Source organism: Dasypus novemcinctus, chromosome 5, assembly GCF_030445035.2.
Source record: "Dasypus novemcinctus isolate mDasNov1 chromosome 5, mDasNov1.1.hap2, whole genome shotgun sequence".
In the NCBI taxonomy this organism is placed as follows: Eukaryota; Metazoa; Chordata; class Mammalia; order Cingulata; family Dasypodidae; genus Dasypus; species Dasypus novemcinctus.
Genome location: NC_080677.1, coordinates 21,813,191 through 21,839,179, shown reverse-complemented (window position 1 = coordinate 21,839,179; position 25,989 = coordinate 21,813,191). Strand labels below are relative to the sequence as shown.

The following is a 25,989-nucleotide window of genomic DNA, read 5'->3' as shown; positions in this document are numbered from 1 at the left end:
ACTTCATAAAGTTGAAGATGGTTGTACGCCCTAGCCTAACAGATTTCTACATTTTATTCCACTTTCGAAGAGGCTTTTAGGAACATATGTACAATGACACTCACTACAATATTATTTGTGCTTGCAAAATTGGAGAAACAGGTTAACTGCTTATCAGTAGGGAAATGGATTAATCAACTGTGTTTTATTCATGCCATAGAATATTATAAATATTTCATCTCAAAATGTAACTGAGTGAAAAAACTAAATTATAAAAAGATACATAAAGTAGGCTAGAAATAACTTAAATTTTTAAAACACAAAACAATTTTACATTATTCATGAATACTTATACATATACAAAACCTATAAAACATTCATGAGCTTGATATACATCAATACCAAGCTAGTATTGCCACTGTGGAAGGAGGAATGGAGGGAGAGATGGGGAAAAATTGGTGGAGTAAGGCTTGTTGTACTTGCATAGTAACATTTAAGGTGATCTGAAGTAATAGGCAAAATATTAACATCTATTAACATCTAGATGTTTGGGCATATGGCTATCGGATATATTATTGTCTATACTTTGAACATTCTGGTATATTTGGCATTATTTAAAATTTTAATTACTATTTAAATGAATTCTGCTCTGAAAAAAATACTACTGCAAAGCTTATCTGGCTGAATCAAAAGCAGCAATTGAATTTCTGGTATCTATGCATTACTTTGTAATGAAAGAACAATTAAAGATAAACATATATTTAAAAACAATGCGCTGACTTATAAATTAGCCTTGCACAATCTTGCTCTTCTTTTCTCTGCCAACAGTTACATTCTTAAAACAACTTAAATGCAATCTTTTTAAAAAGTGCCTATTAGTCAAGCCAGTGGTTTTCAAATAAGGGAGTCCTTTTGTTCTAGAAAGGGAAAAAACAAAAAAACAAAAATACCTCACATTATACCCCAGAACTTAAGAGACAAAGAGGTATTATATTAATATGCTTTATGAGCTTAGGTTTATAAAATGTATATTTTTAAGGTAATCAGGAAGAATAATGAGGCTTTTTACTAACATAAAAATTATTGAATTCTGGAATTATGGGTAGTCATTACAATAACACAACACGCTTTCACATTCAATTTGGTTTTGTGCTTTGTTTTCTTGCTCAGTGTGAAGAAAATCCAGATTCATTCACACAGTTTATTGCTACATTAAAAATTACCATACATTTACCAGCTGAAAATAACACAAATGTATTTTTTCCCAGTTTCCATGGATCAGGAGTCCAGCATTCTTTAGCTGGTCAGGGTCTATCCTGGTTTGAGTCTTTTGTGGACCTCAAAAAATTATGTTCTTAGGCTAACCCATTCCTGTGCATGTAAACCTATTTTATGAGAGACCTTTGGGTTAGATTCCATTAAGGGAGCTTTTGATTAGATTACTGCAGTTAAGTGCCTTTGATTAGACAGCGGGAGCAGGGGTGAGTCGCAATCCTTTTACTGGAGTCTTATATAAACAGAGACACAGAGAAAGAGAACTGCTGCCATGTTACCCTGCTATGAGAGAGAGGACTCCAGTAGCACCTACAGCTGCAGTAAGACAGAGAAACCCTAAGAGCATGAGAGAGATCCTGAAGGCTAGACTCATGGAGCAGCTCGAAATTGAAGAGACAAAGCTCAAAGGAGAGGAAACAATGAGTCATTGTGTCTAACCACCCACATCCAAGCTCAGAGAGAAAGTGAGCCTGGGGAGAAGGCAGGCTGAGCCGCCATCTTGCCTTGCCATGTGGCAGGAGTCCAGGATTCAGCAGCCAACCATTGGCAAGACAGTATCTCTGCTGATGCCTTGATTTGGACATTTTTTATGGCCTCAGAACTACAAGCTTTTACCCTAACAAATTCCTATTATGAAAGCCAACCCATTTCTAGTATTTTGCATTGGAAGCCTTAAGCAAACTAAAACATGGTCTCAGAGGGCTGAAATCAGGATATTCATCTGCTGCATCCTCATTTGGAACACAGAGCCCTCTTGCAAATTCATTTAGGTTATTGCAGAATTTATTTCCTTGCAGTTGTATAACTGAGGCCCCTTTACCCCTGTTTTCCTGACAGCTGCTGTCCAGGGACTGCTCTCAGAAACTAGAGGTTGCCCTCAGGTCCTTGTCATGTGACCCTGTCCACAAAAAGGGAGTTTGCTACTTACTTGAGGTCACCAAGAAAGCATCTCTCTTGGGAAACGGACTTGGCCCAGTGGTTAGGGCATCCATCTACCACATGAGAGGTCCGCAGTTCAAACCCCCGGCCTCCTTGACCCGTGTGGAGCTGGCCCATGTGCAGTGCTGACGCACGCAAGGAGTGCCGTGCCACGCAGGGGTGTCCTCCGCGTAGGGGAGCCCCACGTGCAAAGAGTGTACCCTATAAGGAGAGCTGCCCAGCACGAAAGAAAATTCAGCCTGCCCAGGAACGGCGCTGCTCACACAGAGACCCGACGCAACAAAAAGCAACACAGATTCCCGTGCCACTGACAACAACAGAAGCAGACAAAGAAGAACATGCAGCAAATGGACACAGAGAACAGACAACTGGGGGGAGGAGAAGGGGAGAGAAATAATAAAAATAAATCTTTAAAAAAAAAAAGAAAGCATCTCTTTAATGCACCACTTTCTTTTTAAAGGGTTCACCTGATTACATCAGGCCCACCCAGAATAATATCTCTGATTACCCTCAAAGTCAGCTGATTAGGGACCTTAATTGCATCTGTAAAACCCCTCTTGCCATATAATGTAACATAATCACACGAAGTGATATCCCAACCTATTCACTGTCCAGACCACACTCCAGGTGAGGGAAGCAGGGAAGGGGGGCAGTTATACAGGGCGCGGGCACCAGGGCTAGGATTCTTGGGGCCTGTCTTAGTTTCGCAGCTGCTAAAGTGAATACTGTACAATGAGTTGGCATAAACAGCAGGACTTCACTGGCACATGATTTTGAGGCTAGATATCCCAAATGCAGGCAGCAGCAAGGCAGTGCTTTCAACCTGAAGACGGTGGGGGTGTGGGGCTGGCTGGCTGTGACTGCTGTGCAATGAAGCTTTCTCCTTTCCCTCTCTGGTTCCATTGACTTCCAGCTCCTGCTCCTCCAAGTGGCTTTCTCCTAATCTCACTGAACTTTTGCTTATAAAGGACTCTCACAGGGGCCATCTCAGAGTTTTGCCTACCACACATGGGTACGTCGCTATCAGTGGTGAACATTTTTTAAGAGCTTGCCGTGAAGTCTCAGGAGCCTCTCCAGACTGGAAAAGGAGCAATAGGGCTTCTCTTTCAAATGTGTGTAACTAACATCTAATCTCAACTCTTGCTCTTTACAAGAAATACTGGAAGTCAGACAGAAAGCACCAAACACTTACAGAAAGGATTAAAATTAATTAAAATCAATTTTTCAGTTGGACAATGGACTTTTATGATAAAAGCATGTTCCCAAGCCATGCAGCCTGAGCTTTTCTGTCATTGAGCCCAGCAACACAGAGAGAACAGCAGAAAACTTGCTTGGATGATTTTCCTCGAGTGGGTGGATTCATGCCTGATTTAAAATAAAAACAGTACAACCTTCCTAGTCAATGGCACATTTATAGGGAGTGTAAATATATGCACAGGGAGAGGAGGAAATGAAATGCTTCATATTGAGGTCTGCCCAAAATCAACTTAAACCTAGCAGCTTCAGATAATATGTTATTTGCCTTCACTGTGCTACTATCTATTATTAGAGTCTATGTTGATTGTTTTACTCATGTTTAAATAATGGAAAATAATATTTTTAAGAGGCAGTATGAATCAAATACTTCTGATTTTCCTGAAACATCTGTGAAATCCACTGCAATGGAACTTTCTTCACAGTAACATAGAAGACCTTGGTTATAATTCCAAATCTGATACTCAGAAGTGGTGTGACCTCAAACCCCTAAGCCCCTCTCTGAGCCCCAAGTGCTTGATGGAACAACCTGTGAACATGTCTTGCACCCAAGGAGACCTCTATAAATGTTGCCTGCGTAAGCCTGCAGGACACAGTTTCTTGGGCTCATCATTCAACTTCTACAAACATTTTGTAAGGAAATAGTTACAGAGTAACACAAAGAATTAGCTTAAAGAGTGATCATTTTAGCATTTCTTAAAGTAACAACCAAAAAAAATTTCAAGCAGAAAGAAAGAAAAACAACTTAAAATTCCAGATAAAAAGACCTGATTTTTAAAAATTGAGTGGGATTTTTTCAGCCATTAAGAAAAGGAAAGAAGTAAATAGTAAATATGAGCACTGGATGAAGAGTGTGCTTGATGATCAAGGTTAACTGGACCCATGTCACTCCTAGAGACTTGAAAGGGCAGCATTAACCCACCAGGTCTTTTTCTGCTCCTTCTCTTCAGGCTTAGCAGCCAGAAAAAGGTCTTTGAAAAATGAAGAGTAGTCACTGACTTAACAAATGCGTTGGATGGCAAAAAACACTCACTTTTATTTTTTAATTTAATCTTCAGACATGGTAAAGGAAGTGAACCAGTTTCCCCAAAAACTGTACTCAGGAGAAAAAAGCATGATTATCAATATGCCTAATAAAGGCCCTCCTAAGTCCCTTAGAATATCTCTTTGGTTCACATTATTACGATCCCCTCTTCCTGCCCTAAAGAAGCAGCAGAAGTAGATCTTGCCTCACCATGCATCCTTTATCAGTGTGGAAAGTTGCCAAATGGCAGCACTTATGTTTTCATGATACAAACTTTCTTTATTTTATTTTTTTTAATCTATCTGTTTTCTTCCTCTTAACTTAAAAAGTTGCAATCCAGCAAAAGTAAAAGACTTTGGATAACTTCCAGAAAATAATAAACAACCTTTTCTTGAAAGCGAAAGGTAAAGGAATGTGGGTGTAGTGGATTTTTAAAAAGCCCCCAAGCTCTCTGCCACTCCTTCCATGGGTAAGAGGGGTCTACGGCCCCTCCCCTTGAATATGGGCAGGCTTGTGACTGCTTTTAGCAATAGAATACAACAGAAGTGATTCTATGTGGCCTCCAAGGCTAGGTCATAAACAAGCAGGTGGCTTCTGCCTTGGTGCTCTTGAACACTTGCTCTCTGGAATTGCCCTCTCAGGACGATCGTCTTCAGAACATTGCCACCAGGCTTAGAGAGACCCAACTACATGGAAAGGCCACATGTAGGCACTCCAGTTGACCATCCCAACTGAGCCCAGCCTTTGAGTCAAGCCAGACATGAGTGAGGAAGCTTGCAAGTGGTACCAGCCCCCAGGTATTTGAGTCTTCCCAGCTGAGACCCCGGGAAGCATCAAGAAGAAGTATCACATGGGGAGGTCCAGGGTTCAAACCCTGGTCCTCCTGACCAATGTGGAACTGGCCCATGCACAGTGCTGACCCACGCAAGGAGTGCCGTGCCACGCAGGGGTGTCCCCCACGTAGGGGAGCCCCATGCGCAAGGGGTGCGCCCCGCAAGGAGAGCCACCCCACATGAAAAAAGCACAGCCCGCCCAGGAGTGGTGCCGAACACATGGAGAGCTGACTCAGCAAGATGATGCACAAAAAGAGACACTGATTCCAGGTGCTGCTGACAAGAATACAAGCAGACACAGAAGAACACACAGAGAATGGACACAGAGAATAGACAATGGAGGAGAAGGGGAGAGAAAAATTAAAAAAAAAAAAAAAGAAGCCCTTGCTCATGTCCAAATTCTTAACCCACAGAATCAGTGAGTGTAATAAAATAGATGTTGTTTTATGCTACTAAGTCTGGGGTGTGGTGTTATGCTGCAATAGATAACTGGAACAATAGGGAGCAGAAAGAAATGATCAGACAATAACTATTACTATAACTGAACTCTGATCACAAGGAAAAGAGTAGGAAACCTAGAAGGCCAGGTTCTAGGGGTTGTCACTGGAGGGTCATTGAGCATCACTCCAAAAAATAGTTGAAGGCACACTACCTTTCCTGGGTGGGGGCAAGATCTCCTTCCTCTGCCTTTCAACCTCTCTACCTTTCTTTTATTTCTCCTTTACCTTCTGGTCTTCTTTCCTGCCAACACCTTAAGCCTACCCTTGGGTCCCTGGCATAATAACTTAATGAGTACTTATTCTTTCATTAAACAGATATTTACTGAGCACTGTACTAGTCCCAGACATAACAAAGAGGAGAAAAATCTGATTTGACCTTTGGCCTTAAAGAGTGAAGAAAGACATGAAAATTCTCAAACCGTGGATCACATTCCTTTAGTGGTCAAGAAATGAACCTGCTGGATCCTAGAAAATATATTAAAAATATAAAACTGAAGACAATAGGCTAAAAAACAACTACAACAAAAAGACTGAAGGAAGTGAGGGTAAATATTGTTTCATGAAGTTTTTATCTCATTTTTATATACAAATACACACACTATATACATACTGTGGCTCCATCTTCTTTGTTTGAGAAACAAAGATTAATAGCTACTCAGAAGTAAATGTAATTTCTGAACTATAAAACCTGAAGGAGTTTGGGCTTAGAAAATTTGCAATCAAGTTTCTGGCTTTGGAATACATTCTCAGGGTAACAAAGCCAATCTCAGAGCTTATGATGTCTGATGACGTTTTTTGTTTGTTTGTTGTTTTTTAGCTGATGAGAGTCTGAAAGGGGTGTTCTGGTGTTTCAAGTGTTCGCTTTGGTAAAGAAGTACCTGCTTTCAGGGGAAAACTGAGTGTGCCTCCTTCTGTATTTGAGCATTACACAGTTAAATGTTTTAGAACTTGGGTGAATCTATTCACTGGTTTAATAGCTGAACTGGAGAACATGGAATTATCATGACTTCTGGCATTTATCTTTGCCTGCAATTCTGGAGGCAGTCATATCTTACCAAATACAAGTTCATGAGCACAAGCAAAAAAGTTAGCTGCCTGTGTAATCATCTTGTTATAGTCCCAATCCAACAGTCAGTGGTAAACATTAAATGACATGTCATAAAACTCAGCGACATCTGAGTAATTCTGGTGTCAGTCACTACCCGACTGTCTTGCACTCCCTCTCATTTATGTGACTCAAACCACGACAGTCGACTTTTTTTCTTCCTCCTGAAATAAATATGTACTCTTCCAAGTCCTCACTAGAGGAAAAACCCCAAATGATTTAAAATGATAGCTCCCCTCCAATTCCCAAACCCTAATTAGAAAATTCTAAAACCTCCCAAAAACGTTCTTAGAGAAGACTTCAGAAAGCCTACTGCTCATTGAGCTTGAGTCCCTACAAGCAAAGGCCCCTTGATGGAAGTGGGGTGGCCTTGACAGAAAAGTAAAGGCTTGCTGGCTAAATCCCAATGCCAGGGATGAAAGGTTCCTGGAGCGTGAGGTGAGCATGGGTGTGCACGGGTGTTTTAGTTTTCACAAATTGGGTTTGATGGATTGCAAAAGGGCTGAGAGGGCCCAAAGGCGTACCTACAATTCTATCCCAACCATCATCAGAAGTCCCAACTACCCAGGAATGCCCTGTGGCTCTCATCTGACCCTTAGCTCAACCTTGACCTTTTGTCTTCAACTACTGAATTGGGAAAAATCTAATATGAACTTAAAGTAAAGAGTAAGAACGCTAATAATCTTTCAGATTACTGGCTCGGAGAAACCCAAGATGTGGGGTCTTTGTGCACATGTTGCCAGCAAACACAAAGTGACATATTTCAAAGCATTTTCCTTATTTACCAAAATTCTTGCTCCATCCTCAGCTCTTAGTGGCTTGCTCCCACTACAGGTACACAGAGTTCTGAGTGCAAACAGTTGCATTAATTGTGCTGTGGTTATTGGAAAATGTGTGTTGTGTGATCATCTTCAACTTTCCCTTCATTTATTGAGGAAAAAAAAAAAAGGTTGGGGGGGTTGAGCAGGGAAGTAGGGGAAATACCAACAAGGCTTCTAAGTCATGCCACATGTTCTCCTTCATGGAAATTTTGCAGTAGATACTCAAGTCGAGAATTCTTCCTGCTTCTCCATGACCCTGCTCCCCAGAGCCAACTGCCTCACATAAAGAGCTGAGGATGGGTGAACCACGCGACAGTAATGGCTCCTACCTCCGGGTGAAACCAAATAAAACTCACTTTCTCAGAGTTGACCAACCACATAATTTGACGGTAAATTATCTGGAGCAACCAAGCCTTTGATTCTTGGAAATTATTTGCTCAGTGAGAATGAAAATGTCAATATGGACCTCGAAATTGTATTGCTCTTTGATCACCTACATAATTTGTTTGTATATTAAAAGGTACAAGAGTGTCCTAGTATTTCTTTCCTGCCCTCTTCGAATTGTTTTGCACAAGAGAAAAAATCCCACAGGCGACCAAATTCTCTGAAATGGAACTTACATTCCAAATGGGGAGTACTTAGATTCTTGGAGGCTGGGTTAAAATATAATTTTATGGAATCTCATGAATCTTTAAAACAATTTTGGTAGGCATCCAGCCTCACATAGATATTATATGTATGTGTGTGCAAGCCTGTATTTATTTTGGGAAAGATCACTAATTGGTTGTGGGGGAGCTGAAAGCCAAATTAAACTTTTAAAAACTAACAGAAGTATTATACGATTCCTCCCTGGTAAACTGAATGTGTATGTGCAATATTCTGGCAAGTTAATTAACCCAATATTATACATAATTTATTAAGCAACTCATTGTACTTTTTATCTTTAAAAAAAAAAAAAAAAAACAACTGCCTCACATAAACTCCACGGGCCTGGAACACCATATGATGCTTACGTGAGACACGGCAGGGAGACACCGACGTGGAATCCACCGTACAGTTTAAGGCACTTAGAATCCCACTGAAGGGAAAACACAAACTAACACAAACAGTTAAACAGCAGTTCAAGGTGGCAACAAAGGGAAGCCCGGCCAGATTAGTGAACAAATGAAACTAAGAGACATTTTACTAGAGAGACAATTAACTCCTCCAGCAGGGGAGAGAAGGGGTAGAGATTTAGAGGGTGGCTAAATTAAGAAACTAATCTCCAAAACTGGGGTTAGGATTACTTTAGGCAAGTAGCCTTGGTTTCTTCCAGCTCAAACAATTTAGGATTGATAGAGAGAGGAGGAAAGGCACCACGTTTACAGGGCAGTTATTTTCATGACTTTGCTTCCACATTGGTTTTTGTCTCTCAGCCTCAGCTCCAGGAAGAAAGAAGTCTGTCATTCCGTCTCTTTATCCCCAGGACCTAATCTAGGGACCTAACCTAGTATCGGCAATATAATGGGAGGGAGAAAAGGCAGATGCCGGGACTGAACTCCAGGTTAGTAAAGCTGCACGAGGGAGACAGAGCAAGGTACACTTGAAGAATGGTTTGTCAGGTAGCTGACCAGGACTAGCCTGGGACACGCTGGGACTGCCAGGCTAAGCAAGGGAGCCGGGCCTCATCTCTCTCAGAAGAAATCGTGGAAACCAACCAGAATGGTGCCTCCAACAAGCGGGCAATCAGAGTCTGTGCCTACAAGCCCGAATAAGTATTCGCAGTGTGGCTTTCATCAGAGGCAGGGATAAGGGGGACCCTCCAGGGGCTGCTCATCCTTCTAGCGGGCGCATTCCTCCAAACGCGGTACGAGAACCAGCTGTACTTGTTACACATGCCAGCGTGGACATGCCACTCAGAATCGTTAGGTCTGAGGCCACGATCTACATTTAGGCTGGAAAACTGCTGCTAGAGAAGACAAGCATACCTAGGAGAAAATGACAGAGCTTTACCACTAAAAATAAAAAAATAAATAGAGCCTTGCACAACTCCGTGAGTATGCTAAAAACCTTGGGACTGTATATTTTAAATGGGTGGATTTTTTTTTTTTAGGTACCAAGGACAGGCGATTGAAGACAGGACCTGGTGTGTGGGAAGCTGGCACTCAACCACTGAGCCACGTCTGCTCCCCTGAGTTGATTTTTTCATTTCCTTGTTGTGTTTTTTTCATTTTTAAGAGGCACTGGGGTTTGAAGCTGGGACCCCACATGTGAGAAGCAGGTGCTCAACCACTTGAGCCAGTTCTACTCCCCATAGGTGGATTTTATGGTATGTGAATTATATCTCAATGAAGATGTCAAAAAATAAAGAAGTTGATACATATATTTTTTAAATGTGCACAGAATCATCTGGGACCAAACACACAGAGTCATATTGTGAACCTAAATGACTCTAAAACCAAAAACTCTATGGGGTCAGGAACTGTGTCTTAATTAAATTTCTAACCCCAGCAAATGCTACCTGGTAAATGTGGGGAAGTCAATTTCTTCCCCTTGCACTCCTAAATCTCAATCCATAGGAAAGCATTGCAGATTATTTTTTGTTTTGTTTTTACTTCTCTATGAATGTCAGTTAGAAAATTCTAAATATGGCAAATCCAAAGGACAAGTTAAAATTGGGTATAAGCTAATCAGGTAACTAAATATAAACATTTCACCAGGCCATGCAAATTGCCAAATTTAGCAAGAAGATATCAATTTGGAAATAAATAAAAAGAGCACTTTTATTCAATGTCAATGTATCATTACTATTCTTAGACAAGTTGTCAGGAAGGTTAATAGATAGTAAGTTTTTTGAAGACAGACTTTTAAGGACAACTATTATCTACTCCCACTTTCTCCTTGGAATCAAAAGTGCCATCTGGCATTTGTTTCTGGTCTCTACATGTACTTTTAAACACCATTTCATTCTTTTCCTCTCCACAATTCATTGCTTTCCTAGGTTCCTACCATAGATTGCCTATTCTTCCCATATGCTGAATTCACACTAATCACAGGGGAATCTCTTGTCTAATCAGATGTGGTCAAATGTCATCCCTCAAGGCTTCCCAAAGGTTTAGGATAAAGTTCAAAATCCTTAACATGAGTCCAGTCTCCACTCAGTTACTCACATCCCTGAGTCTCAGTTATACCCTCTATAAAAAGGAGCATATCACAATAAAAACTGGCTCATGGGGTTACTGTGAGGATTCAAATAAAATAAATGGCCAGTATGAAGCATTTTTGCAGAGGACCTACTGCAGAGCAAGAGTCCAACATAAGTTCATGGCCATCGTTACCACCCCAGACCCCTCCCCCACTGGCTGGTCATCCAAGGGGCTGAAACTCACAAGAGGAGTTCCGCCTTGGAATGAATACATTTCCCATCTAGTTTCAAGTTTCTGTTCAGACCCACCCTGCTCCAGGACCCTGTGGCTGCCCTCTTCTCTTCTAAAATTGCATGGTGGCTTCCCACTTCATTTCTCCCCCACTAGACCACGAGTTCTGTGAATGTAGAAAAGCGAACGTGTTTGTCACGTTCTCTTTTCTCACTCTGCCCTTTGCAGAGCCCAGTGCTAAAAGTATGAGAGTTTAAGTGAACTCAGTACACCATCTGAGTAATCTTCTAACCTGGGAGGGACACACAAGTCCAAGGCAGGTTCTGTCTGCCTTGGCATTCTGGGAACTCAGTGCACCTAGGAAGCGGGAATAGCACAAAAAGGGGTGCCTCTCCAAAGATCCCACTTTCTTCCCCAAGGTTCCTGGGGCCAGCCTCACAGAGAGAGCCTTGATAAGGTGTAGCTTATCTCTGTCTTTACAAAATAGGATCCTGCCAATATATCACTTTCCTTCATACATTCTGGAATAGATCTTAGCTGGAAGGAAGCAAATCCCTTTCTGCAATCAGGACCTTCACAGGGACCTTCAATCAGGGACCTTCATAGCAGCTCCCTCCACCACGCCCAGCGCTTTCTGGTGACCTCCTCTCTGCATGGAGGGGGATAAGGGCAATAGGGCCATATTCCTGTTTGCCTAAAAAGAATGACATTAGAGCAATAACACTGCCTTACACAAGCCATACCCAAGGCAAATAAAAATGCATTTTGTTACTCCCTAGGGAGTGGAAGGTCACCTGCTACAACTTTCTCCAAGTTACCCTCTTAATGAAGAGGAAAGCCATGGACTGAAGCTGTTAACCAGGGCTCACATGATCTAATGTCCTGTACCTATTTTCTAAGAAAATTCACATCAGGTCAGTGATCCTGATGAAAGGGCATCATAAACAAATTGGGGCCACAGCAGGGGGCAGAGAGGTAGCATAGCGAAGCTTTGGAGTCAGACCCATCTACACCTAAGCCTTGGCTTAGCCACTTCTGAGCTGTATGACAAGTTGTTGCCTCACTTCCCTCATCTGTGAAATGGGGATACTAATAATATCTGCAGCATTAGGCTGTGATGAGGGTGACAAACTAAAATGCTTAACATGCTCTCTCACTCTATATATACATATACAAACCTTTTTCAAAAAACAAATTCCATTGGAACACAAAGTGAAAAACGCAATTCGCTTTTCATGTTTTAGTCTTTCTTTTATTTCCTTCTCTTTCTCTCTCCCTCCTTCTGCTCTCTCTCTCTCTCACTCTCTCCCCCTCATTTTCAGGTTTATCGCTTGTAAATATAGTTTCTGGGACAGATTCTGAACTTGTGAAAAGCTGAATCTTATCACGGTGTTTCAAGCTACACTTCTGCTGAACTCTGCTTAACTGCCCCTCCCTGATCCCCATTCCCCCGCCCCCTCCACCACCCTGAAAAACCTAAGTTTATGGCCCTATAGGCAAATAAAAAAATGGGTTTGGATAGCATGAGAAAAGTAAGGGGAGGTGATCTTGGAAGAGAATGGCAAGCATCCATCACTCCAGTAATTTTTAAGCTCGTTAGGCCAGGGCTAGAGAATTTTTTTTACTTTGAAATTGCAGATGATTTTTATCTTTGGCAGGGGGAAGGAGACCCTCACCCAGACAAGTAAAAACCAGTAACAAAACACGTGCACAAGTTTCAAAACTGAGTCACTGGTTACCACGGTATTGCCAACGTTACCCAACAACTCCTTTGGCTGGAAGTAACCAAGATGGTGCTAAAAATGTTATTTTAAAAGTGGAGAAAGTGCTGGAGTCACAGGTCTCTATGTTTAGCAATGCTCCCGAGGCTCTCAATAGACCCGAGTCTGAATCTTGCGGAACCAGGACTCGCCACCGCCCTGCCCTGTGCTTCCTGAGCTCTGTGTCACACACGCAGCTGCGCCCAGTAACAGCTGCAGAAGGAGCAGAGACATTTTATTTACAAACAGAGGGCTCTGATCGGGAAGATTAATCCTCTCGTTCCCTAAAGCCTTGATAAAAGCATAATCCCCTTGAAGAGGGACAGACCCCTGCACAGATAGTCCCTTGGAAACCCGACCTTTACTTCTCCTCAGGCTAACCAGGACTTCCCAGAAAATGACTCATATAACGCCCAATAAAATAATGGTTTCCCCACTGTTCTGAGTAGTTTGAATTTTTTTATTAATTTTAATTAGAAAAAAAAAGCATAAATATATGGTTTTAAAACTTATTCCAGTAAACACCCAGGCGCTCACACATTGCTAAGTCAAACTCTGCACACAACCTCTGTGGACTGCACGGTGCCCTGAGCACGTTTGTCCAACCTGCTTAGAAAGACATCCTCAGGGTGGTGTTCCTTGGAGGGGCCCTGGGGTGTCTGCGGTCAGAGCTCTCTGGAGGGCTCTTTAAAATGCAAACGTCAAGGCCATATTCAAGGCCCAAGCCCAGTAAATCTGAATCACTGGGCTTGGGATTTAAAGCTCTAGCTTTTAAAAACGTTCTCCCTGTGTAGCTGTGCTCTCTGAGAACCTACCCTAAGTAATCACTAATAAGCTGAGGTCTGCGGACAATGATGACAGAAGACAGGAAACCCAAAGCGGCCCACCCGGACATAAGGAGTAATCAAAGGCATGGCTAATCCTTCCTCAGTGGCTTGCAAACATTTTGACCATGACCCAGGGTAAAACCCAGTACAATATATATTATTACATGTGTGTATACATGAAGTTAATACTTCACAATCAGCACAGGCCATATACTATGACATATTTTACTCTATTATATTCCCTTTTTTTAATACTTCACAACCAACTAAATTGACTTACCACCCATTAATGGGTACAAAACCCTGTAGCGCTTCAATTGTCCTACAGTTGAACCACTTAAAAATAATATTTATACTTTTCCCTACTATACCCAAAGAGTTGAAAACCATCCAATCTTTTCCAATAATATCGCAAATGTATTAGCTACCTTTAAAAGGTGACCCAAGTTGAAATGAGACAACCTTGAGCTTAAGGATATCAACAATAACACATTTAACTGCATTTATGTATTCATCTCTTTGTCTCACCAAGAATAAAGTGCAAATTGCTTCACTACAATATGAAATAAATGAAAAACATTAAGAAAAGCAAAAGGAAAATCAAGAAATTAGGTCTTTGTAGAATGGCTCGATGGAGCAGGTGAAATGAATAATACAGCACATGTCAGGAAATCTAGTCCACTTGCTAACTCTAACCTTTCTAGCAATCAAGATGAAAAGGAAAATCTGATCAGTTCTAAAATTCCTGTGTCCATCAGGGAAAGAACAAAGCTTATTTCTGGGAAGCATTTCCAGGCCTCTGGTTATCGTCCCCTGGGCTGGACTGAATGCCCTCACCCACACAGCAAATGAGTCACAAGTGGAAACAGGGCCCTTGTTAGTGCCTCCGCCCCCAGCATCGTGGACTCACTGATCCACGGGTAAACATGGTCACTCTAGGGAATGCTGATTGGGACAAAGCCTGCCCCACACTGGAGCCTCCGGTCACCTGATTCTCCCTCCTCCCAGGGCACTTTGGACTCAACTTGTATTACAAAACTCATGATGACGGCTTGTCCCAGTGACAACTATTCACAAGGCTCTTCTTTCCCTCCTCCTCAGCCTCACAAGACTAAGTTCCCTGAGGACAGAACCAACTTCTGTGCATTTTAGTGAGACTGCAAAAAAATCACTGAGCAGAATGCTAAATTCTTCTTGAAGTTTCCACAAGACAAAGTCGCAGAATCACAAAGATGTGGACTTGCTTCTTGAGTCTATTGTTTGCCAGACATGAGACAATGGTCAAACCATTTGACCTCCATGGTTCAGCTTATCGGTCAAGGGAAGCCAATACTGTTTATATCGCAGGTTTGTCCTGAGGAAGAAATCAACAGATGTAAAGTGCCCACAGTAGTTCCTGAATAGATATTAGCTTTCCTTTCCATATGAGAGGTCTCTTAGACCAGCAGTTCTTAACCTTTTTTGTTCCATAGACTCCTTTTGCCAGTCAGGTGAAAAACACAGACCCTTTTCTCTGAATGTAGTGGCAGATAATTTTATGACACTCAATATCAGAGGTCAGAGAAAATAAATATTATAGTTGGTTTTTTTTTCAGTTCAAGCCCACAGACCCCCTGAAATCTTTCCACGGGCTCCCAAGGCTCCCCTGGCTAAGAAACCCTGTCTTAGATGTTCATTTTACTGCTGCCACAACCACTGCTGTCTTTCCCAACTCCCTCCTTATCCTCCAACCCTATTAAAGAGAGTAAAATCAACCAAGACGAAAGCAGCATTCCCAAGATCATAGAACACTCTCAGTGCCTACAAGGGGGACATTGCAAAAAGTTTCTTATCATTGTTTCAAATACTTTCAAGCAGGAATTAGAGATTGCTCTGGGGGAAAAAAAAAATCTAAGAGGAGAACTAGGCTAAGTCAACAGAGTATCAAATAAATGCTTTAACCAAACAATAAGAAAGAGAAGTAATTAGTATATTCACTATTAGAAGGCAAATGCTGTTGCTAAAAGAGGACTTGGAAACATATTTGGTCTTCACTCTTGAATGGGCTAAATATCGTCTTGTTAATACTAACGTAGCAGTTGTTTGCTTTGCAGACCTTATTTTCACGGATGGCAGAGACCTCAAATTTAGACCACATGTCTAGTCCTGAAGGAGGAAACAGGAGTGGTGGTTACTGTCCTTCAATACACGTGTCCCAGATTAAATAACATGGTCGACGTACCTTTTCTGTGATATAGAAGTTTGAACTATCGGCATGCTGCAGGGCAAAGTATTCATGGTTGGCAAGGGACCACCTTGAGAATACAAGCATAAACAGATCAGAAAAACAAAAGTGGCCATTTTCCTGTTCATATTTTTATAGCAGTAGACGAACTGAATCCTCTGTGATTGAAATCGGGCCAGTCCCAATGTACACCACAATGCACTTCTTCAAAGTAACAATGGCCTACTTTTGATTACCCTGGTGCCAATCATTACCTATATAATATATTATTATATATTCCTGGCCTTATTTAATGCTTATTGCTCACCTTCAAGCACTTTGTCTTTATGAGGGGCAGGAGGAGATTAAAATATAAATTATTACTTTCCCCCCTATTGTGAAGGAGTAGAGAGAGGAGAACAAAGGAAATGAAGGCAAATTAAATTCTTGAAAAGTGGCAAATTTCAATTGTCACTGTATCCTGCACTCCCCAGTCAGTAAACCTGCTTCATATTGGAACATTTCAATTAAGGATTCCAGGCTTTATGTAAATCCCAGGAAACACTCTATTCACAGCTCTACTTTAAAAGTCAGAAAAGTTCATGTAGTTTCCATGTGTGCTTTTCCTTGTGGTTGGTGAAAGCAGCCAAAGCAAAGTAGGAAAGCCACAGGAGGGTGAAGTTCCACACGGCACCACAGCTACCCGCGGACTGGTCTTTTAAATTCCTTTGCCTTCTTCGGGGTCCCGAGCGGCCCTCTCAATTTATCCAAGATGAGGTAGATGTTTAACCTCAAGAGCCCTTGGACTGCTCCCTGCTGGGTCAGTTGAATGGACCACAGCTTTTCAAAAATAAATAAAACCAACCCCAACAAGTACACAGGAGCTATTTGACACTCTGCTCACTGAGGAACGGCTGTGGATTTTGGGTGGAAAAGAGTGGGTAAATCTTCTGAAGTAATTCTTGGTGACTTTAGACAGGTCAAGGCGTGATGACTTATGAGTAATATTTTACTACTGCACAGGAAATATTTCATTTGCCTATCAATTTGTGGCCAGGAGTGTCTTCAAATGACTTACCCATCACAGACTTCCTTTATTATTGCAGACAATGGTTTTTTCTGCAAAATAACAATAAAAAGGAAATACTTTCTGTTAGTTTCATGTCATTAGAAATTAAGGAAAAAATAAATAAGAAGCCTAATTAAAGGATCCTATCATCCCCTATCTTTATTTGCTGTATATGAGTCTTTTTTTCCCCCTATAATCTACAAACTCTCCACATTTATTAACGATTTATTTTCCTTAGGATCCTTTTTATCCCATACATAGTATTATGAGTTGAACAAAATGCACACACATTTAACTTAACAACATCAATATCAGAATGAGAATACACCCAGCAATTTCAAATCATAATCAGGATTCCTCAGTAGCGCTACGTGCATCAGGCAAGCAGTTTAGTCACATACAAACAAGCTGGGCTTCATGATTTTTTTTTTAATGAGAACATGTGGCAAATGGAGAATGAGGCATTGCAAAACTCTTCCTACAAAGGGCAGGCCCAACCATGGCCTCGGGAAATGCCAATCGCGCAGCAGCTTGAGCTGGACGCACTCCAGCAATGGGACCAAGACACCATGTGCCTTGGTATCAACTGGAGGGCAGACAGCAGCTGTGCTCTAGTGCCAAAAGCCACAACTGTGCTCCGCCAGTCCCCGGAGAGAAGGAATGCTGTAAAGAGACAAACAAGCCCAGCCAGAGATGTGGAAACTCTTTGCTTTGGATGCAAACAGACTCTATCTGTCTCCTGGGGTGAGGGGTGGCGTGTCAATCCAAAGAACAAGTCACAGACAGGAAAAGAATGGGGAGAGAGGAAGGAAAATCAAAGCACAATGATCCTGGGTTTGCAGACAAAACCACGAAGGAGCCCTGTGCCTGTCAACATGTTCTGTCCCTGAACAAGGGCAGGTGGTGTCAGGGAAAGAAATTCTGAATCAGGCAAACCCGCTTCAAGTCTAGCTCTCTCAACTTGTCGGCAGAACGACCCACGGTTTCCGTAACTTTTTGCGTTTCAACTACTTTATCTGATAAATGGGGATAGGACCTACCCACTCCTCAGGACTGTTATGAGAATCAAAGGAAATTAAAATAAAATGAGAAGAATTGCAAAGGGCAAAAGGCTCAGAAAAATGTTTCCTGGCTTCCTTGCCAACTTTCATGTCGCAAAAGAGCTCCCTTTCCAGTTAGCACCCTCACTCTTAGAGACGCGGCTGTCCGGCTGTGAATTCTGAACTCTGTTTACACAGCCCTCCCTCAGCCCCTGCTAAAATCCCCAACTCAGTCCACTGTGTCGCTCTAAAGAGCCACCTCCCTCTGAAGCTCTAGCCTCCATGGCTAAGTCTACCGCCACGTGCTTAAAAGCACGTCTGCCCACCACCGGATGCGCAGGCAAGAGTGGGGTGGGCAAGGAGGGTGCTGAATTGTCGAGGGATGCAAACGTGGTGGCTGGATTCCTCACATCCTGGGTTGGTCTCCTTCAGCCTACGATTAGAAATGGCACTTGGGTTCTACCACGCAGTTACGTATTCCACACTTCCTGGGCCTCTGCAAGAAACCACCCACTGTTAATGGTCTAGCCATAAGGAGCAGAGTGAATGGGTCTGCACAACAAAATGGCAAAGGGATTTTAGGAACAAAATTTCTCCCATAAGATGAGGATTTTCTACTTATAGTAGTCAGAGACCCTTCCAGGCTCTCAGAATCTAAAGAAGACCTTTCCAACAATCTCCTGGCCCCTGATCTTGCTTCTGGCTCGCTCAGAACTGAAACATAAACCAGAGGCCTGGGAGTCAGTCTTAAATTACACTGAAACAATAGACCAAAAGAAATAGGTATTGCTAGTGAGGTAGGAAAAGCCATCTAAAATAACTACTTTATTATCAGACTGCTTAGCTGAGGTCTTCTACTGCAACAACTTGAACTTTAATTCGGGTCTGATTCATAGATGTGGAATAAAGTCAGGGCAGAAGTTTATGATGAGTTATTATATCCAGTATACTCTGAGGTTGAATATAGACACCAAATAAAAAGATTGCAGAGAAACTCTAAACCACAGAAGACAAGGAATCATGGTTAACTGAACATCCATAAATCCATAATGCAGCCCAGCCCATTAAAATGAACGTTATAAAAGGACAAGGCTGGGCCCACCACCCACTTCCTATACCTGTCCTCTCCATTCTTCTATCTGTTCCAATCAATTGTTAGTCCTTACCAACCAAACTCTAAGTCTAATCACCTTTTCACAGTTCTCATCTTACTTAATCCATCTGCCTTATTTGACTCTACGGTCAACTTATTTTTTACCATAAATTCCAAATAGGCCAAGTATTTGACTCCCTTCTCTTTGCAACCCTCTCTTTCCAGAGATTTGTCCTTCGTTCTCCTACATTTATAACCAATTCCTCAGTAAAATCCAAGAGACCCTTCAGAGTTCCTCTTTCACCTCTAGCTTCCGAAGTCCAAGTTTCTGTTCTTGTCTCTCTTGCTTTTACTTAATTGGTTAATTCCTCCTGGACGTCATTCACAGCACCACTTATAAGTCTATAATTCTGGTCCCACCTCCTTGCCTGCAAGTCCAACGGTTGTTAGATAGGGCATTTTAATACTCCTCCTTCAAGCAGCTTACTAAATGTGTCCAAACAAAACCTGTCACCCTCATCATTCCCCAGCCCTTGATTGACCCCAAGAGCAGCAAGCCCCTTCCAAAGCTCACCTCCCCACTCGACCCCAGGACTTCTCTGCTCTCATGGTGGCATCACTGCTGCCTGGGGATCATCACAGCCCTGATTTCTTCACTCCCCAGACCAAATTAGTTACCAGGTCATGTACACCACCCCTCTGTGATGTCAACATCGTTACTTCTCACCTCCTAACCATGCTTCTGAAGATAAACTGAAGGTAAACATTTATTTTCAAATAAGAGATGAGAGTTGAAATGACTCTCCCTATTCCAACCCTGGCTGTCAGGCTAAGCTTCTAATGCACATACCCTGCCAGTCTACCACCCTTCAATCTATTTCCCCAGCTCTAGCCCCCTTCCTGTGTGCCAACCCTGCTTCCTCAGAAACTTCTTGCCATAAATTTCCAATCAAATGCTCCATTGGCATAGCAAACTCAAGTTCTTATTTTCTAGTTCCCGTTCATGTCCTGCTACTTTGGGAGCTATTCCAGGCATGTTTTTTGGAAAACTCGTCCTTGGCTTCTCTGTCTTCTTTACATTGCTCTGTAACATTGACAAGGCACAAAGTTGGGCCACTATGTCCTTCACAGGTTCTTGGCACCCCATCCCCGGACCCCAGCATTGTCTCCTCATCTCTAGTCTCTTTCCCTCCAACCACCAATATCATACTATATAATTTAAAAAAACAAAAAACAAAAAACAAAAAAACTGCCTGTGCAAACTTTGCTTGTGTCATTTTTTGGCTCCAATATCCTTCATCCATCCTCAATACCATTAAAGTGAAAATCCCTTAGCTTGTTACCCAAGGGCTTCTATAATTGGGTCTTAAGAAATTATACTTTCTACTAATTCCACACATGCTCCATGCTTCTGGATTAATTGGTGATTCACCTTCCTAAAAAATCCATATGTATTCTTTCACTTACGCCAGTACTCTGTTGAAATGTCCTACCTTTTTTCTCTTCTAACACTAGACTCTTACATATAATTTAGTATCTAGGTCAAAGCCACCCACTCAAAGCAGAGATCCCGATCTCCCCAGTTAGAAGTAATCACTTAACCCAGTAAATCACTCCTAAGGCCTTTGTCTTATCTTCTTGTTCCCTTGAGAACAAGGACATCTTAATTTATCTTTGTATCCTTCCCCACCCCTAATACTAGTTACCACAGGGTGTAGGTACAAATAAAATTTAGTGGGAAACAATAAATTTCTAGTGAATGGGAAATCCATTTTATTCACTAGCTTTCCTTTAAGAAAACAAAAACATAGGCCTAAATATAAAAGCAAACTCTACTGAAGGGTCGCTTGGATTAATCAGCAAATTTCTCACTTCCTACCATGTGCAACACTGCTGGGCAGCTCTCAAGCAGCTGTTGGCTGTAAGCCGGTGGAGAGATGAAAGCTGTCACTACTCCCTACACAGAACCATTCCGTAGGAGTTAAGCCATTCATGGCTTGGAAGAGTATTGAGAGAGACAGCTGACGAAGAACACAATTCAACAGATGACAAAACAGATACTATTCCGTGATCATCACCATCAATAAGCCAGGATCATGCAGGTGGATGATGCTGCTCTCGTAAACAGGGGCCCCAAGTAGAAAACACTGGCCTGAGATCATTGCTTTTCTCACTTCCTCTATAAGGTCTTGTCATTTGGCCTGAGCTCGCTGCCTGCCCAGTAAATTCCAAGCCAAACGTCTGCTCTGACTTTTCGGTTAACATTTGCCCTGAAGTTTATGTAACACGTTGCTGTCTAACTGTCCAGTTCTCCAAGAACTGGATGCATGGTCAACCTGGGCAACATATGGAGAGCTTTCTGGAGACCCCCCAAATCACTGGCTTTCCACTTCGCTGAGAGAAAAGGCCCAAAAGAAAAGAGAATTTGGTCTAGAACAAATTCTTCTTCTCCCTGGGATTCTGTAAACCCTAAAGGCACTAAAAAGAAATCTGTCTACTGAATTTGAATATATCTGAACTTAGAATATTGATGTAAAATTATTTTAACTTCCTGAGTACATATTCCTAACTGATAAAAATCTTAACTAACTTCCTTCTCAGATTCAGCAGTGAGGTGAGAGCTGAAAAGTGGGAATGCTTATCAGGTTAATGAGGAGGGCTAGACAGTTACCAGGTTTGTTACCTACTGGGCATTGGGGATCACAGGCCACCAAACCACATTCTTCCCCTTTAGCAGCAGTGAGATCATCCTGCAGCACATGGAAGTATTTCTTCACTTTATATTATTCTGGGAAAATTTCTGTTTTGCAAGAATATTTTTATTTGTCAAATGAAGTATGCATTTTCACATGCGTCTGATTGACAAAGTACCATGTGCCAAGAGTTTATATTCAACAAGTAGCTTTTTCTTTCTTTCTTTCTTTTTTTAAGGAATTATTCCTCCCTTCGTATCTCTACTCCTCTTCTCCAAAAGAGTTCCTTTATTTAACTTAATCTCAAGGAAGACTGTAAGCCCAGAAAGCAAATTTCCCATGCAAAAATATTTTCACCTATTTTTTCATAAAACAAGTTAGAGTCCTTAAAATGGCCAAATTCTCTAGGAGTTCTTTTTTTCCCATTAGTTAGAGAATACTTTATTAGTTTCTGTAATCAAACCCATGTAGATAAGACCTTACATATTTAATACAGTGCATTACCCATGTACAATGTGAAAAAATTAAGCTTAACATTTCTAGACCAAAATGGCTGTTAATTTCTGTACAATACCAACTCAACACTGTTCAACTGGGATACTTTCTCCAAAGTTGACAGCTAAAGTCTCCAAATAGTTCATTTTTAATCTACATCCCTGGAAGTACCCTCTTCTCTCTAAATTCCCGCACATGGGTGTTGGCCCTTTGCTTTTCTTTCTGTGCTCTCTGCCTTGCCTTTAAGAACATGTGCCTAACAATTCCTGACTCAAGGACTCCAGCTCTGCCTCCTCTTCTGAGGCTGGGTCCCGCCTTTCCAATAAGCCATCCTGCAGGCCCATGTGGATGTCCTGCTGTCCCTTCCAACTTGCCATTTCATCTACTTCTTTGCTAAACTATATCCTCCTTGCCTCCCTTTTATCTCTTAAAAAAAATCATAACTATCCCACCAGCAGCTCATGGCTCCTTTAAGACAGGAACCAAACCCCCAGGGAGCCCCTGGCTGTTTATTTAAGAGGAAGTGATGTGTTCAGCCTGCCTGACTGATCCCAGGGGAGAGCCCAGCTGTTACCCTTTCTCAGTGATGCTCTCCAGCAGCCCCAAGCTGCCCACCACCTGCTCCTGTCTGTCGGCAAGGCACCTGGCTTTGAGACTTGACCAGTCCTAATGCTCACCTCGGAGCTCTCAAGTGTGCTGCTGCTACCCACATTCCCGCCTTGACCCTGGCCGGTGACTCTCCAGCCATTGTGACCATATAACTCGTTGGCTTCTATGGGTTTGCGGGCTGCCGTTATCTGCTCTGACATCCACTGCTCAGGCCATTCCTGCTCTGAAAGTGGGAAAAGCCTAGCTTCCTCAAAAGTCTACGTCTTCAAAATGTTTTTAGTGGTATGGAAAAAAATGCTCATGAGATGATATTAAAAGACTAGGCATCAGAAGAGCACTTAAAATACTGACTTTTTACTCACTTCTTGCTCTTTTAAACCTTCCCTCAACTATGATCTCCTAAAGGGTATGAGAGAAAGACTCCCTGGGATTGAATATTGACTTCTGCAGTACCTCATTTTATAACCATAGGCTTATTACTTTATCCTCTCAATGCTTCCATTTTCTCTACTGAAAATGAGGATTAAAAGTAATATCTAGAAATTTTGACTTCATCAAAATGTAAACTTTTGTGCATCAAGGAACATTATCAAGAAAGTGAAAGGACAGCCTACAGAATGGAAGAAAATATTTGGAAAGCATATATCTGGTGAAGGTTTAATATCCAGAATATATAAAGAACTCCTACAACTTAACAACAAAAAGTCAAACAGTCCCATTGAAAGTGGGCAAAGGACTTGAATTGATGTTTCTCTGAGAACATATAAAAATGACCAACATATAAAAATGACATATAAAAAAGCTCATGAAAAGATGTTCAACATCATTAGCTACTAGGGAAATGCAAATCAAAACACCACAATGAGATATCACTTCATATCCACTAGGATGCCTATTATTTGAAAAATGGAAAATAACAAGAGTTGGCAAGGATGTAGAAAAATGGGAATTCTCATACATTAGTTGGTGGGAATGAAAATTGGTGCAGCTGCTGTAGAAAACAGTTTGGCAGTTCCTCAGAAAGTTATGTGTAGAATTACCATATAATTTGGCAACTCCACCTCTAAATACCCAAAAGAACTGAAAGCAGGGGGTTGAACAGATATTTATCCACTAATATTCATAACAGCATTATTCACAATAGCCAAAAGGTGGAAGCAACCCAAATGTCCATCAACACATGAATAATCAAAATGTTGCACATACATCCAATAGAATATTATTTAGCTATAAAAGGCGTAAAGTTCTGATATATGCTACAACGTGGATGAACCTTGAAGACATCATGTTGAGTGAAATAAGTCAGACAAAAAAGAACAAATATTGTATGATTTCACTCATATGACATAACTAGAATATGCAAATTCATATTCAGAAAGCAGAGTACAGGTTGCCAAAGGCAGGCATTAGAGGAGGGAGGTGGGGCAGCAAGGTTAGGGAGCTATAGCTTAATGGAAATGGAGTTTCTGTTTGGGGTGATGGAAATGTTTGGGTAATGAATGATGGTGATGGTAGCACAACACTGTGAATGTAAGTAATGTCACTGAATTGTATAATGGGAAAATTTAAGTTGTATTTACATTAATACAATAAAAAGAATTTTAATTACCTAGCATATAATAATCTTATGAGATTGAGATATGCAAATCCTGGCCTTATAGTAAAGCATTGCATGAATGTTCCCTATTAATATGTTCTTTCATTTCTTATATCCCCTGTTTGGACACTTCACAAGAACTTTAAAATAAATCAATGAGTGAATATCCAGTTCCTCTTTCTTCCTTAAAGTGACACCAGCCCTCAAGGGTTGCCCTTGGCACTCGCCTCATCCTGTTCTTTATTCTTCAACTCATTTTCCTTGGTTTTGTCAACTAGATTATACTTCCTTTGAAGGCAGAGACTGCCACTGAGGCTTGAACTAGGTATAGGACGAATGGCTACTGTTTCATTAAGAACACATATTCTCCTTTGAGACTTTTGGCTTCTTTCCTTCATTCCTGTTCTCTTTCTTAATCACTCACTGAAGCTCAGGTGAGGGGCTAAAGATGGAAAACAGAAAGCGAGAGACAGAGAAGAAATCCCCAACCATTACCAGGGTCCTCTCTTCTACATAGCCATAGTTTTACACCCCTTTAATTGCACAGCCACTTTCTACAAAGACTTAAAAGATTTTGGTCTTGAACTCATAAAAAGCCTTCCTCAACGCATTGAAAGAACCTGACAGATGCTTTATTCTGACACTTTGAGGCAGTACAGCACAGCACTTGGGATTTTACTTTGCTTTTATAGATGGAAATTCACTGAACTTATTCTGCACAGCAGTTATGAGTAACATTGGCCCAGAAAGAAAGGAAACCCAGCTTCCAAAACTCAGAACACCACTGAGAAAAGATAAGCATGTTGACCACGACTTGTACTACATGATCTGGAGAAACTTTAATGTACAATAACCCATTTAAATTCCCAGTGGGGCCTCGTGACATTGTGTTAATGACACCCATCATTTCGTAACAGCTCTACTCTTCTTCCAACAACCCCTATGAGTGTAATTTTAGTATGGAAGACTCCAGTGCATTCTAAGAGGTGCATGGGAACACTCTGTTTTCTGAATAATAAATAATCTGGAAGATAATGATAAAGGTATACTTTCCTGAAGCCAGAGGAGGCAAATTCAGCTGGTTCTTGGAAGGCATGTATTTTGACAACAGTTTCAATGTGAACCACTGATACCAGATTCCACCAATTGTCAGGAAAGACAATGGGGCTCACAGCAGTCTCCAAAGTAGTAAAACCATACAGGAATTGAAATAAAAAGATGGCAAGCTATGCCACCTTTTTCTTGACAAATGATCTGTTTCAAAAAACTTTTACTACAAATGTCTTGTTTCAAGCTTCATGAAACTAATTACCAAGGTAAAGTACAACCTTTTTTTACCATAAGGGTTACTAAACTATTTAGATGAGCAAAAAATGTGTCAGTGGGTTAAAGACAAGCAGATATTCCTTTATCATTTAAATACTGTAACCTATTGCTACTCAGTAAAAACTTTATTTCCTTTCAAGTAGAAGTGAGACAGCAATATTAGAAAATGACAGATATAAAGATGAACAATG

At 41.4% G+C, this 25,989-nt stretch overlaps 1 protein-coding gene across 7 annotated transcripts in view; it reads right to left on the bottom strand.

The window, feature by feature from the left end:
* ELMO1 (engulfment and cell motility 1) overlaps nt 1–25,989 on the bottom strand; it is a 559,155-nt gene that overhangs the window by 418,476 nt on the left and 114,690 nt on the right. For all 7 annotated transcript variants that reach the window (XM_058296771.1, XM_058296773.2, XM_058296772.2 and 4 more), the window contains exons 3-4: nt 16,955–16,995; nt 15,895–15,967 (exon numbers count right to left, since the gene is read on the bottom strand). In XM_058296771.1, the coding sequence (XP_058152754.1) occupies nt 15,895–15,967; nt 16,955–16,995 (114 nt within the window). The remainder of the gene's footprint in view (nt 1–15,894; nt 15,968–16,954; nt 16,996–25,989) is intronic.